The sequence below is a fragment of the Eurypyga helias genome, unplaced genomic scaffold (genome assembly GCF_000690775.1).
Source record: "Eurypyga helias isolate BGI_N326 unplaced genomic scaffold, ASM69077v1 scaffold289, whole genome shotgun sequence".
NCBI lineage: Eukaryota > Metazoa > Chordata > Aves > Eurypygiformes > Eurypygidae > Eurypyga > Eurypyga helias.
This window is the reverse complement of record NW_010273678.1, coordinates 4,777-17,033: the sequence shown is the minus strand read 5'-3', so window position 1 is coordinate 17,033 and position 12,257 is coordinate 4,777. Positions and strand designations below refer to the sequence as shown.

Genomic DNA, 12,257 nt, shown 5'->3' with positions numbered 1-12,257 from the left:
TCTTTCCCTTAGTGCAAACATTCCTGGGTCTCTATAGCAAGTACCACCCCCATCCCAAGGCTGTGCAGGCTCTTATTATAGACAATAATAAACAAATACTCTTTTTTCTCACATGCAAGGACATTGCTGAAGAACAGTCTGTGGGTTAAGGCTGCCCTGTTTTTTTCAGGGTTTACACAGTAAATGGAAGCACAAGCTGAATACCCTGGCTCCAAAGGTGTACTGGTATGAGTTTTACCATCCACTGGCAGCAGGATGCAGACTGTAGGAACTCAGAAATCCACTGACAGCTGGGCTACCATAGTTTTATCATAGTATTTTCTATATGCATATATATCTCACAGTAATTTTGTGTACACATACACACATACATATATATACATGTACAGTCATGCACATATATATACAACTTGTATTTGTATTACCTCTGCTTCCTAGATGTGTGGAAAGATAAATATGGTGGCTACTCCACCTTAAGGACATGGCCTTTCTGTTTTTAGTTTAAATACCATTCTTCATCAACTTAGGTATTAGCCTCCTTATCAAGAACTTAATTCAGGTTAAGTTCTTGGGCCATCATAAAACGTAGCACCTGAACATGTCAATGGTCAGAAAATGCATATTTTCAAAAGTTTCTGACAATTTTGGACAAGCTTGCACCCCAGAATGCATTTTCATGCATTTTTAATGCATCAATACTATTCCTGTGCCCTAGGCAGTTTCCATGGCAGCCAGGTTAGGCAATCAGGAGAACACAGACAGTACGCCACCATCACAGCTTACGTATGTCCTTTCTGATTTTCTTTCCACCCAAAGGGGTTGTTCTCATGGAGGGAACTCCATCCACAGCACTGAGATCACAGCTCAGACTTTCCATAGCCACAGCTAATGGCAGCCACTTCCTCTGTCTTCCTACTATGGAGCAGCGTGGGGATTTTTAGATTACAGACAGATATTGTGGATCCTGAAGCAGGTGTTGGGCTGAAGATGAAGTAAGCTTCAGGTAATTTCATAAAGCCCCTCCTGTTTTATCTAGTGTGACCCCAAGTTTTCCTTTGCAGTGACAGGGAGGTAACTTTCTTTTCCTAGACTAATATATGGGTTTGACATGTTTTTTTCACTGCCATTAAAGTCCATGCCCTGACCAAGTACAAAACTTTTCCCTCCAGTGTAAACATCTTTACCATCCTTCCACTGCATTTTGTGCACAAGCAGAGTCCAACAATAAAAACAGCTTAAAAATATCTACTGCAGGAAACCCCAGCAAAATATCACCCCAGTGATGCTCCTGTCTGGCTCATACCCACGCTGTTGCATTGTTGCACACGTGAAGTACCCCCAGATACAGGGCAGGATGTCAGGGAAACATTATGGTCCCTCACGGTCACTTTCTAGACACTCTCGTTCTTTATTTCTGAGACAGAGCACTGCTCCCTGCCAACCCCAGAACAGCGAAGCTAAGTTTATCAATTTCCCTCTGGGAGGTGATTTGCGATTGCTGGATTGATGGCTTTGTGTGAGTACCAAGCAAATCCATGACTCATTCCAGTACATGATGAGAACTAACTACAGCTCCTTCGTCACTGCCTGTGAGTAGACCAGATGCACATTGTACCAAAGACATTTCCAAATCCATTGACCATCATGCTCATTCTTCTAAGGGAAATTGCAGCAGGTGGGAAACTGTCAGGAGACAATCCTGTCAGCATGCTCCCTCTGACTCCTCCACACCCCAGTCCCAATGGGGACCTGATATCAAAGATGGACATGGAAAGCCCTGCCAGAAAGCACCCAAAGCTCACCTTGGAAATAGATGCCAGACTGGATTTGGAGAACCCTGGGCAGGGCTCTGGGGTCCAGAGAATGAATGAACTTCTCCAAGGTTGATGCCATGGTCCACAGCAAGGCAGCATGTGGGTGCGGCACGTAAAGACCAGTGAGGAGCTTTTGAGGCAGCGACACTTGCAGCTGGGGGATGCTGTGCTGGTAGAGCCGTGGGGCTCCGTGGCAGAGGGGAGGAGCAGCACAGGGAGGTACTTCTGCTTCCTCCCCTCCGTGGCCACTTCCTCCCATGGCTGCAGCTGGAGTGGGGTGAGGCAGAGGGGTACCGAGGTGGTGGCCTCCCCACGAGGATGGGGTACCCGTACCCATGGAGTGTCTGCACCAGCCTGGGAAAGGTGCAGGGGGTGAGGCAGTACTGGGCTTCGGAGGGGGCAGGGAGACCTGCCACACAACTCCATCTCCTTGGTGATGGTTATTGACCCTGTGGAAAGAAGACACTGAGTATCAGTGCTGCATAAAATGGGGAAAAAGTATCCATTTGGATGGTTTTTTGTTGTTTTCTGGTTGTTCTTTTTTTCTTGGAACATGGCAAAATAGTTTGGTTTGTTGTCTTCAAAACCACAAACAGCCTTTGAAGAAAAGAAATGAAAGCATTTTGTCTGATGATTTTTGCTACTTAAAATAATGTACCTGGATTTAAGACTTACAAATAGAATACAAATGACTTCATCATGTAAATGAACATTAAAACACGATGTTATGCAAAATGGCAAAGATTTCTTAACGTCACCAGTGTCTTTGTGAGGCTTTGAATTTGAGATGTTGCAACTGGGAATGAATTTAATAGGCTACTGCCCAATACCATGTGAAAATCAGACTGCATTGAGGGAAAGCCCACAGCATTGGTCCCAACTCTGCTGTTCTGAGCCTGATCAAGCACTGTTACTGCAGCAGCACTCCACTGAAGAGTGAGACCAGGTAGTAAATAAGCAGCAGACTCAGATCACCAGGAAAACTGAAGTGGCTGTGATTTCATGCTCCCTTACACTGCTGTCCTGCCTCCCTGAGGTGTCAGGGAAAGTAGGAAGCATGATGTTGTGACAAAATGGTGAGCGAGATGATAGCCAACTCTTCATTTTCAAAAGCTCGGTAACTGCATTTCATCTATATATATATTAATTTACAAGAGACAATATTGCTCACATATCAAAACCCTCACATATTAGAACCCAAAATGCTTATAGTGGATGCCCAGGCCTTTGTGATGCCAGCCTAACTATGGGGTTTGAAGAGTTTGTTAACTTGGTCTTAACAAATATTGCTCCAGAGAGTGTGAAATAGGTTTTTTAAGTGGGGAGCCTGCAGGTGCCGAGCTCACTATTGCTAACACTGCAGGTGTTGCAGGCAAGATGAATAACAATACTTTGGGTCTTAGAGTGACAGGTATTAGTAAAAGCCAAACTAGAGAACATGCACAGCCAACCACTCATCAACTATTTTAACACAAAAGATCCCCTGTTCTCCCCTCCCAACAACACACTCTTGAAATTAAGCAAATATAATTGATCTGGAAGAGAGCTGGGGAAATCACACATATTCAGTGGTAATCAAAGACCCATATTGTAAAAAGCTGGTTCTTACAGAGTACAGAGCACTGAAATGTGTGAGTGGTTTCAGCTATTTCAGTGGGACATCTTTATATGTTTAAAAATTATGTGTGCAATTCTAGCAAATCAAAGCCAATTTTCTTGCTGTACCAGCTCCCAAGGTTGTCAGATATTGTGTCAGTGCCAGCAGCTGGGCTTTACCTGTCCACATTGGTTTGGTCTATGGATAAAGAGCCCCTAAGGCCATTTCTACTGTTCTTGAATTTACTTGCATTTGGCTCTTCACTTTGGTAATATTGCCAGAAACAACACCACAAAAACAATTTAATGTGGACTGCAAACGCAGGTAAAAATTAATAACTGGTTTCAAAATCACTTGAATCTATAAAAGCAAATGTGCAAACAGGCATGGATTTCAGACCAGAACAATCAGAACAAAACCTGTTTTATGTTGCTGAATCCAGTAGTCCATCAGCACGGAGGAGGTGGCTGCAGCTCCACACTCCCAGGGCTGAGCAGGAGCATGTGCTCCCAAAAGACATGCACATGCGCACACACACACACACACACGTACACAGCAACTATATACAGCAACTGTATATGCAAATACACTGCCAGCCACACAGAAACCACAGCACTCACACGAGCACCAACGGCCTTATCCTGTTCCCCTCTCTGGCTGATCCAGCTGAAGGTATGTCGGTGAGAAATATATGTATGTCTGTATGCAGTGTGGATCCTCTGGCAGCTGGGCTTAGCCACAGTCCACCCAGTAACTGGCCTCTGGCCTTGCTGACACCCGGGCATGCGAGCAGCCCTCAAGATGCAGCATCCCATGCCATTCTGATAATGCGAGCTGGAGCTGAGCGAGAAGCCAGGACGGGCTGCACTGGTGCAGTGCAGGGCATGGCCAGACACACGTAATGACCAGCAGCCTGATTATGTGCCACCTGTCCCTTTTACCCCCTTAGCCCTGTGTTTTCCCACCCTTATTCCTTCCAAAACCACCTAGATCCCTCACTTTCCTTGCCTTTGGTTCCACCCCCTAAACATCCCACAGTGAGTCTTGAACAGTACGGAGTTCCGTACTGTGAAGTACAGCCCCCTCAGTCTGTCAGGTGCCCTAGAGAGCCTCTCCCCTCAACTCATGGGGTGATCACCCTTCTGCGATGCCCGAGGGGGGCTCTAGGTAGGACATGATTTCTCTGATGGGATACCCGGCTGGTGCTGTGCCTCTGTGCCTCCTCATTTCCCCAGGGAGGTGGCCAGGAAATACGTGCCCGCAAAGTAGTGGCTAGCTAATTCAGAAGAACGAACAAATAGGCAAAACACAGGATTTTGAAAACTATTTCCAAGAATATTTTTCTACCAAGGTGATGAACCCTCCTTTGTTTTACTTACTGGTTTTCAGGAAGGCAGTAAAATGTTTCAAGTTTCCAAATAAAATCAGTTCCGAGCCATGAAGGTTCGTGATTTTTTTTTTTTTTAAAAAGCTCAGATAATTCTCCAGAAAAATGTAGCCATTATTGGAGCTGGTTGAAGGGAATCTTTAAAATGACTGCGTAAACATGAAACTAGGCATTACATCTATGGGAAGATATGCCCATTTATTGAGCTGGTAAACACAAGGGAAAGTGTATTTGATATGTGAGCTGGAAGGACTATAATTCCAACGAGGAGGATGCTTTAGGGAAATGGGGAACATCCCAGCACTGGGAGGCAGGTGTAAGTGAGGTTTATATGGAATGGTTATGCTATCTTTTGAATCAAACTCAAGGTACTGCACAAAGTTCAATACACTTACATATTTTCTCCAGTGTAAGGTAGAAACTCCACCCGTCATTGAAAGTCAGGCTAAACTGTAGAGAATCCTTACTGACACGGGTGCATTAGGCTGTGAAATAATCTCCTAAGGGAACACCTGGGACGTTTAGGCCTTGAATAAATAAAGGACTAAATAAATGTAAGACGCTATCAAGAATAATTCTAATAAGGAAAGGGAGATAGGTCATCTGTTCCTACAGGGGATCAGCTCTAGAGCCACCCTCCGTTTATAGGAGTCTATGGGCTCAATCCCTCAGGTGAACAGTGTTATACTGAAACTGCTCCAGAGGTGAACCCAGCAGGAAAAGAAGCCACAGAGACTTCAGGAGCTGGGATCTTCCTCTCCCAGTCAGCACCGGTTCTGGTAGGATCACTCAGATTTTGTATGATGCACCCAAGAAGCACCTGATGGTCTGTTGACAACTATGTCTTTCTAATGGCCCCTGTGATGAAAACTAACAGTCTCTGCAGCTTGACTGGGCTGTCCCCATTGTGAGTGAAAAATCCAACCCTTACAATGGTACCCATGGCTTTGCCCCAGGGAGCTAGCGACTGAATTGGCTGAAGACCTAACTGAAACAACAAAAACATGACTTGTTGTAAAATGAGTTACGCAATGGATAGATAGATCTCTGTGTACAAGCTTTTATACTGCTTCTGTATGTATAAGTGGATGGGATCAATTGCCCAGTAAAGAGGAAATGATCACCTCTTAAACACTGAAATCATAGAATCACAGAATCGTTTGGGTTGGAAGGGACCTTAAAGACCATCTAGTTCCAACCCCCCTGCCATGGGCAGGGACACCTTCCACTAGACCAGGTTGCTCAAAGCCTCATCCAGCCTGGCCTTGAACACTTCCAGGGAGGGGGCATCCACAGCTTCTCTGGGCAACCTGTTCCAGTGCCTCACCACCCTCTCCGTGAAGAACTTCTTCCTGATAGCTAATCTAATCATTCCTTCCAAAGTAACCTAGCTTTGTTAGCCCAACATTTATGTGACATCCCCCAGCAACTGCAACAACCACTTCTAATTTCAGCTTAAAATACAAAGCACCCATTACACAGCATATTTAAGTGACCCCAAAAAGATGTGGGTTTTTTTTAACATTTCTACTTCCACAGGCAGCCTCTGCTCATACTCCCCCTAGGATGAGTCATCTTGAGTAGAGGACATTTTTAATCCTGCAGACAAATGCATAGCAAGATCCTACTGTAATTTAAAATAAGGAGCTGTGTTAAAAAGCAAGGATGGTTACCCACAGAAATTTATACTATTTCACCATCAGTTGAAACCCAGAGATAAAATAAAATCTGCCCTTCTAAAGATATTATCTTGCTCTGCTCCAACTTTGTACAAAAATGATTGGGTTGAAAAATTCCCCCCACACCTTCACAAAGCAGGCAGTGACCCCAGTGAATTGTGATGGCTCCTGGCTTTAAAATCTTGGAACATTTTAATGCCCTGCGATTGCATTGTGAACCTTCCTTTATGTTTTCAGGAACTATGTTTTGGGTTCTTTGACATTTCCTTACAGCTCGGCAGAGAGATCTTAGACGTGCTCTTCATATGAAATTTAAATGGCTTAGCAGGTGCGAACAAAAGGCTGTTAGTAAAAAGCTCCCGAGCCCAGAGGGTTGTTTGCCAATGTTTGACTCCACTGAACAGTCTATTGAAGAACCAGGATCCCCCAGTGCTTTTAAAAGAACTGAAGCACATGTACACACATTACACTGTGAAAAATAGTCAGTTTTTGCCTGACTGTTTTTATGGACTGAACAATAATAACCTGTGGGTATTTTCTACATTTTATTGAGCAATTCTGTACCTACTGGAGTCAGAAAGGTCTTTCCATTGATTTTAATAGTGGTTGGAGTAGATTCTTAATAAGGAAGAGTTATGGCTTTCAGTTGGTTGTGGCTTCCCATAGAAACACCTTGCTGATAATGGCATTTAAAGTTGCAGTCTTGAGAAGAATATTGATATGCATTTTTCCAAAGTTTCTTTAACAAAGAGCAATTGCTTTGCATACATCAGTAAACTATAGGAAACATAGCTCCAGAACTCTCTCTCCAACTGTTGCCGTAATCAGCACCATGGCCTTAATGGATACATTTAAAGTTTTATCACTGTGTATGAATTGAACACTCAAAACCATGAAAGGCTCAAGGGTTGCATAGGCAAGCAGCTCTGCTAATGTCCTGTTCAACCACAGAGACAAGAACATGATCTGAGATTTCTAAGCTCTGCACTAGCATGGACTCAAAATCGTAAACTAAAAAATCCCCGATCCATTGACAGGTATTAATTAATGCTACTTGTCTATTGACCAGTTATTCTTAAGTGTTTATGAAGTATTTTGAAGATAAAGTAGAATGTGAATGTTTAATACAGGAGGAGATTTGTGCCTTTCCAATAAAAAGAGTAATAACCCACCAAAATGGTTATAATTTACACAAAATGGGCTATATAGGTGACCCCCAACTAGTGCTACCACTTTTTATGTAACAGCACAGATTGTGAACTCAATATTCCCATGCATATATTAATATCTCCGTAGATGGTGTCACACTGTAGAATCTATCCAGGCACTTGACTGATCCTCAGCATCCCAATAGCTAAGTAAATATTAAGTATTTTTGGTCTCTATGTACTGTACTCAGTTTGAGGCATTATTTTGAAGTAGACCCGGAGAGAAATTATGACTCATCCTTGGCTACATGGAAAATCTATGGCAGAGTCATGGATGTCCAAAGCCCAACCTGAGCACTGTCACCACAGAACTAGTTTAAACTCTTTAAAATAAAACCAAGAAAAGGAAAAAAAGTCAAACACAACCATCTCTGCAGATTTCAGTAAATAGCTAGTTTCTGTGGGTGGCTGTTTTTTGGGGGGAAAGAGAAAGGAAGGGAGAGACCTAAAAAAATAAAGACAATACATCCCACAGTTTTAGGAAGACATACAGGTCCATTAAAGATTTACTCTGTGAGGAAAAATTACTTGAGATATCTTCAAATTACAAAAAGTGTTTTGAAATATGTTTGGCATATCTTCAATGCATTTTTGACAGCTGGAGACATGTTGGAGAAATTTTTTGAATTAATTTTAAATATCACTCTCTCCCTTTGTGATTTCTTGAGTGGGGTGTGCTGTAATTTATTTTTAAATAGGCAATGTAGGTTCCTAGATGCTGTTAAATGAATCCAGAATAATTTTTTTGCACCCTGCCACTGTTCAAAGAAAAGGACACTGAATTCATTTAAATATATTTGTGAAAGATTGATTCCCCCAATGGAATTTACACATCTACTTTCACTAATTATTCCTGAAGTTTCACCTATCAACTGACAATTTTCTACAGAAGGGAAGCAAAACAGTTCAGACTTTCCCTGAAAGCAAAGAGCTTTAACAGAACTAGAATGAAACCTGGCATCTCGCACTCCTTACCTCACTAATGTCTACATTACCAGAAGAAAGAGCACTAATAACCCCTTTTTAGGCGAGCATTAGAATCTAGAGTTTAAGCAGATGGAAAAAGAAATCAACAAAACATTTATTTTAATAATGGTTACCTTGAATTTTTTGTCATCCTTAATATTTATCTTAAATGACAGACTTGTTGTCTGACTTTTAAATTAATGATAAAGTGGTGACACTGAATATGTTTTCCCAATTTTATTGGAACTGAAATATCAGCTGTCATTTTAAAATACATACGAAAACAAGCATTTCTCTTTTTTTTTTTTTTAAATTTTAACCATTGATATGAGCCTTTCTAAAAATGGTACACAGAAAGATACAGTCTGTCAAGCACACAGTTTTATCCGCCTGATTTTGGAAACAGATTCAGAAAATTGGAGAACAAACTTAATTGCAATTACTTCCACTCTATGTATGAAGTTGAGTCTAAAAGCAAATTGTTTTACAGCAAAATTGGGTGTTCATCTATGAATAAAGGCTCCACATAAAATGCAGTTCACACTTGCCAACATATCAGTTAAACTGATTCTAATTTCCCACCTTTTTCAAGGCATTGATATTACCCTGCTGCAGGGCATTTTGGATACCATTATTGTTTTACCATATGAAAGCTAATCTGCATCTATGGCCTTGTTCCAGGTGTCCCTTGCTCTTTCTTAAGGAGAAGCCATATAAAGATTTCAGTTATTGGTGGAGTTCTTTCTTGGAGTTTTTTTGGGGTGTTGGTTTGGTTTTGTTTGTTTTTTTTTTTTTTTTCTTTCCAAATACACAGGAGAATTGAACATAGATGAAGGGATTTGAAACATCTTAAACAAGGTGTGGGAAAACTAAGATCTGAAATAAAGAGAGGCTAAAGGGTCATTTTATTGGAAGAGGCGGCCAGACTCTTGGGCTGGCACCTGCCAGAGTTTCAGCCCGCGGGAGAAGGCAGCACGCTTGAAGGTCTCAGTCTGCTTTCATGAGTCCTCATTCCTAGGGACGGTGGGCTTGGACGACGGGACTTGTTTGCATTTTATCACAGGCACAGATACAACTAGTGCTCTATTCCGTTGTTTGTGTCGTACTACTTACCAGCTATAAAGTTATTTGGTTTCAGAAGAGTCCCAGTGCATTTAAATAGAGATTGGTTTTTTTAATTAATTCAGGATCTGGTACATTAGGCCATAAAAAACATCTGGGAGCAATGTACATATCAACCAAAGATAAGCAACCTCCTCTCTTCCTCTTGACAGCCCTATTTCTCCCTTCCCGAGAGCAGAGTGTTGCCATTCCTGCCGTGCCTGGTACCATTAACAGGGTGGTCACCAAAACCATTCTAATGTTCTCAATGGCAACACAGGTCCCGTCCGCTACCTCACACAGGAGTGAAATGCGGTACTTTCAATAGCTGCTGGCCAATATATTTTTTTGAGTCCTACACAGTCTTCGCCCTCTTTGTGGTAGACTACAGCAAACAAGGAGATCACTAACAGCATCCAGCATAATTCCCACCAGGAGAAACTAAGCCTTTCGAGACACATTTGGGATAAGGGCTAGAAAACAAATGTATTACTTCACTGAATTGGTCAATAAGCCTGTCTTCCCAGCTGCAGAGGAGGAAAGAGCACAGGGCATCCAGAACCACCTATAAAAAGACTGCAAAACCCCATTTTTCCTTGAAGAATCCATAGTTAGCATTTATTCTAACTTTTCATGTGTATATTTTAGCCCTTGCCTATTAAAATACTCAATACAGAAGCCTCACCATATGTTTTCTTACCTATTTTGTCTTCTTTTCCAAAGCTAAATAAATCTCATTACTTCTCACGCAGGGTGGTAACTTACTAAGCAGCATATACTGCATCCGTTTCTTCTTGTAGGCAGGCTTGCAATATGGAACATATGTCATGATCCAGCCAAGGCCCTTTCACCTTGTCCTTCCCCACAAACTTCATTTAAATTATCTAAGATTTCAAACAGTCTGTAAGGAAACGTCCTGGGGCTTTCACTTTGGAGTTTAAGCCTTTCTGCCAGACTTTCATCTTGTTTTCAGTTTGTTGCATCTACATTTATTTGACATCCAAGAGCATTTGTGACCCTTGGGCATCTCCTTCAATGTGTTCCTAGCACATGTTCTCCTGGGTGAAGCATACAGCACAGCAGTTGGACCCTTCTCCTTCCTTCTCCTCACCATACTGCTAGACACCGCAAGCCAGGGGGTGCTCAGAGCCTGTGGGGCACTACAGCATCCTGGACCTTCTGGTGCTGAGCACATTGTGATCTAACAAACAGTTGGCATGAATAGATAAACACATTTTGAAAAATGGAAGGCTACAGCTCCCTTTACATCTCTCTCAGGAATGTATAAGTCTTCTTGTAGAATCATGTCAACAAATTAATTCTAACAGACTTTTCATGGCTGGGGGATGAAATCTGAAATCTGCAAAGCCATCACTTACACCAAAGGCCATTTTACAAACAACATATTTTGCTCATTTCTTTTTCTGCATTTTGCTCTCTGCTCACCTACAAAACCACCAATACAGTATGGCTGAAGACAAGCTTGCTGAGGAAGATTTAATACCTCATATAAGAGAAGGTACTTTAAGAAGGGGGGAAAAAGCATCCAATCCAAACACTCAAACTCTTCAAAGAACAGAGACTAAAATAAAATCAAAAGCAAGTAGAGTTACAGCAAAAACCAGCCTAAAGGTTGAACAAACACACTGAAAATTTGCAGATTCCTGTTTTAAGATGGAATTGAAGATGATGTACAGCTTCCCTGTAAAAAAAAGTGGGTAGATTCAGATTGGGTATCAGGAAGAAATTTCTTCACGGAGAGGGTGGTGAGGCACTGGAACAGGTTGCCCAGAGAAGCTGTGGATGCCCCATCCCTGCCTGTCTTCAAGGCCAGGCTGGATGAGGCTTTGAGCAACCTGGTCTAGTGGAAGGTGTCCCTGCCCATGGCAGGCGGGTTGGAACTAGATGGTCTTTAAGATCCCTTCCAACCCAAACCATTCTATGATTCCCAAAACTAGGAGATAACCAGAGCCCCTTGCTCATCCCAGGCTGCCCTATGATACTCCCTGGGGTTGTCCTCTCTCCTTGCACGGACAGTAGTGAAAAGAGCAATTGACTCAAGAGGTGCTTGTAATGTGGGATGCCTCACCTAAATTTGGGAGTTATGTTCTTCCCAGAACATTGTGTTTCTGAATTCTGTCCCTGGGCCATGTGTTTTAATGCAGCACCATGACAAAGAGACAAGAGCACGCCCCCCCTCATCATGTGGACACCAGCTATGGTAACGTTACTGGAAGCTGGGTGTGGGAAATTTGGATTTTGCCACACTCTCCTTACAAGTTAATCTTTAAGTCTCATTTCAAAATCACTTCACTGTAGGAACTGCCACAACAGAAAGTCAGTTACACCATACACACCAGAGTACATATGCCCAGATATTCCTATTTCCCTTCCCTTATCACCTAGGATTTTCTACTGAGTTACCCAAACCCTCCCATATATTCTTGGGTTAAACTGCCTCTGTAAATCAAACCCACTAAACACATCATTAACCAAATCTCTTCG

The 12,257-nt window shown here is 42.3% G+C and overlaps 1 protein-coding gene across 1 annotated transcript in view; it reads right to left on the bottom strand.

Annotated features, from left to right (window-relative positions):
- The window catches only part of THEMIS (thymocyte selection associated), a gene marked incomplete at its 3' end in the record, with an annotated part of 28,388 nt that extends 26,495 nt beyond the window's left edge, over positions 1 to 1,893 (bottom strand). The window contains exon 1 of the mRNA XM_010159534.1: positions 1,803 to 1,893. Coding sequence (XP_010157836.1) covers positions 1,803 to 1,893 — 91 coding nt within the window. The remainder of the gene's footprint in view (positions 1 to 1,802) is intronic.
- Positions 1,894 to 12,257: the final 10,364 nt, after the last annotated feature.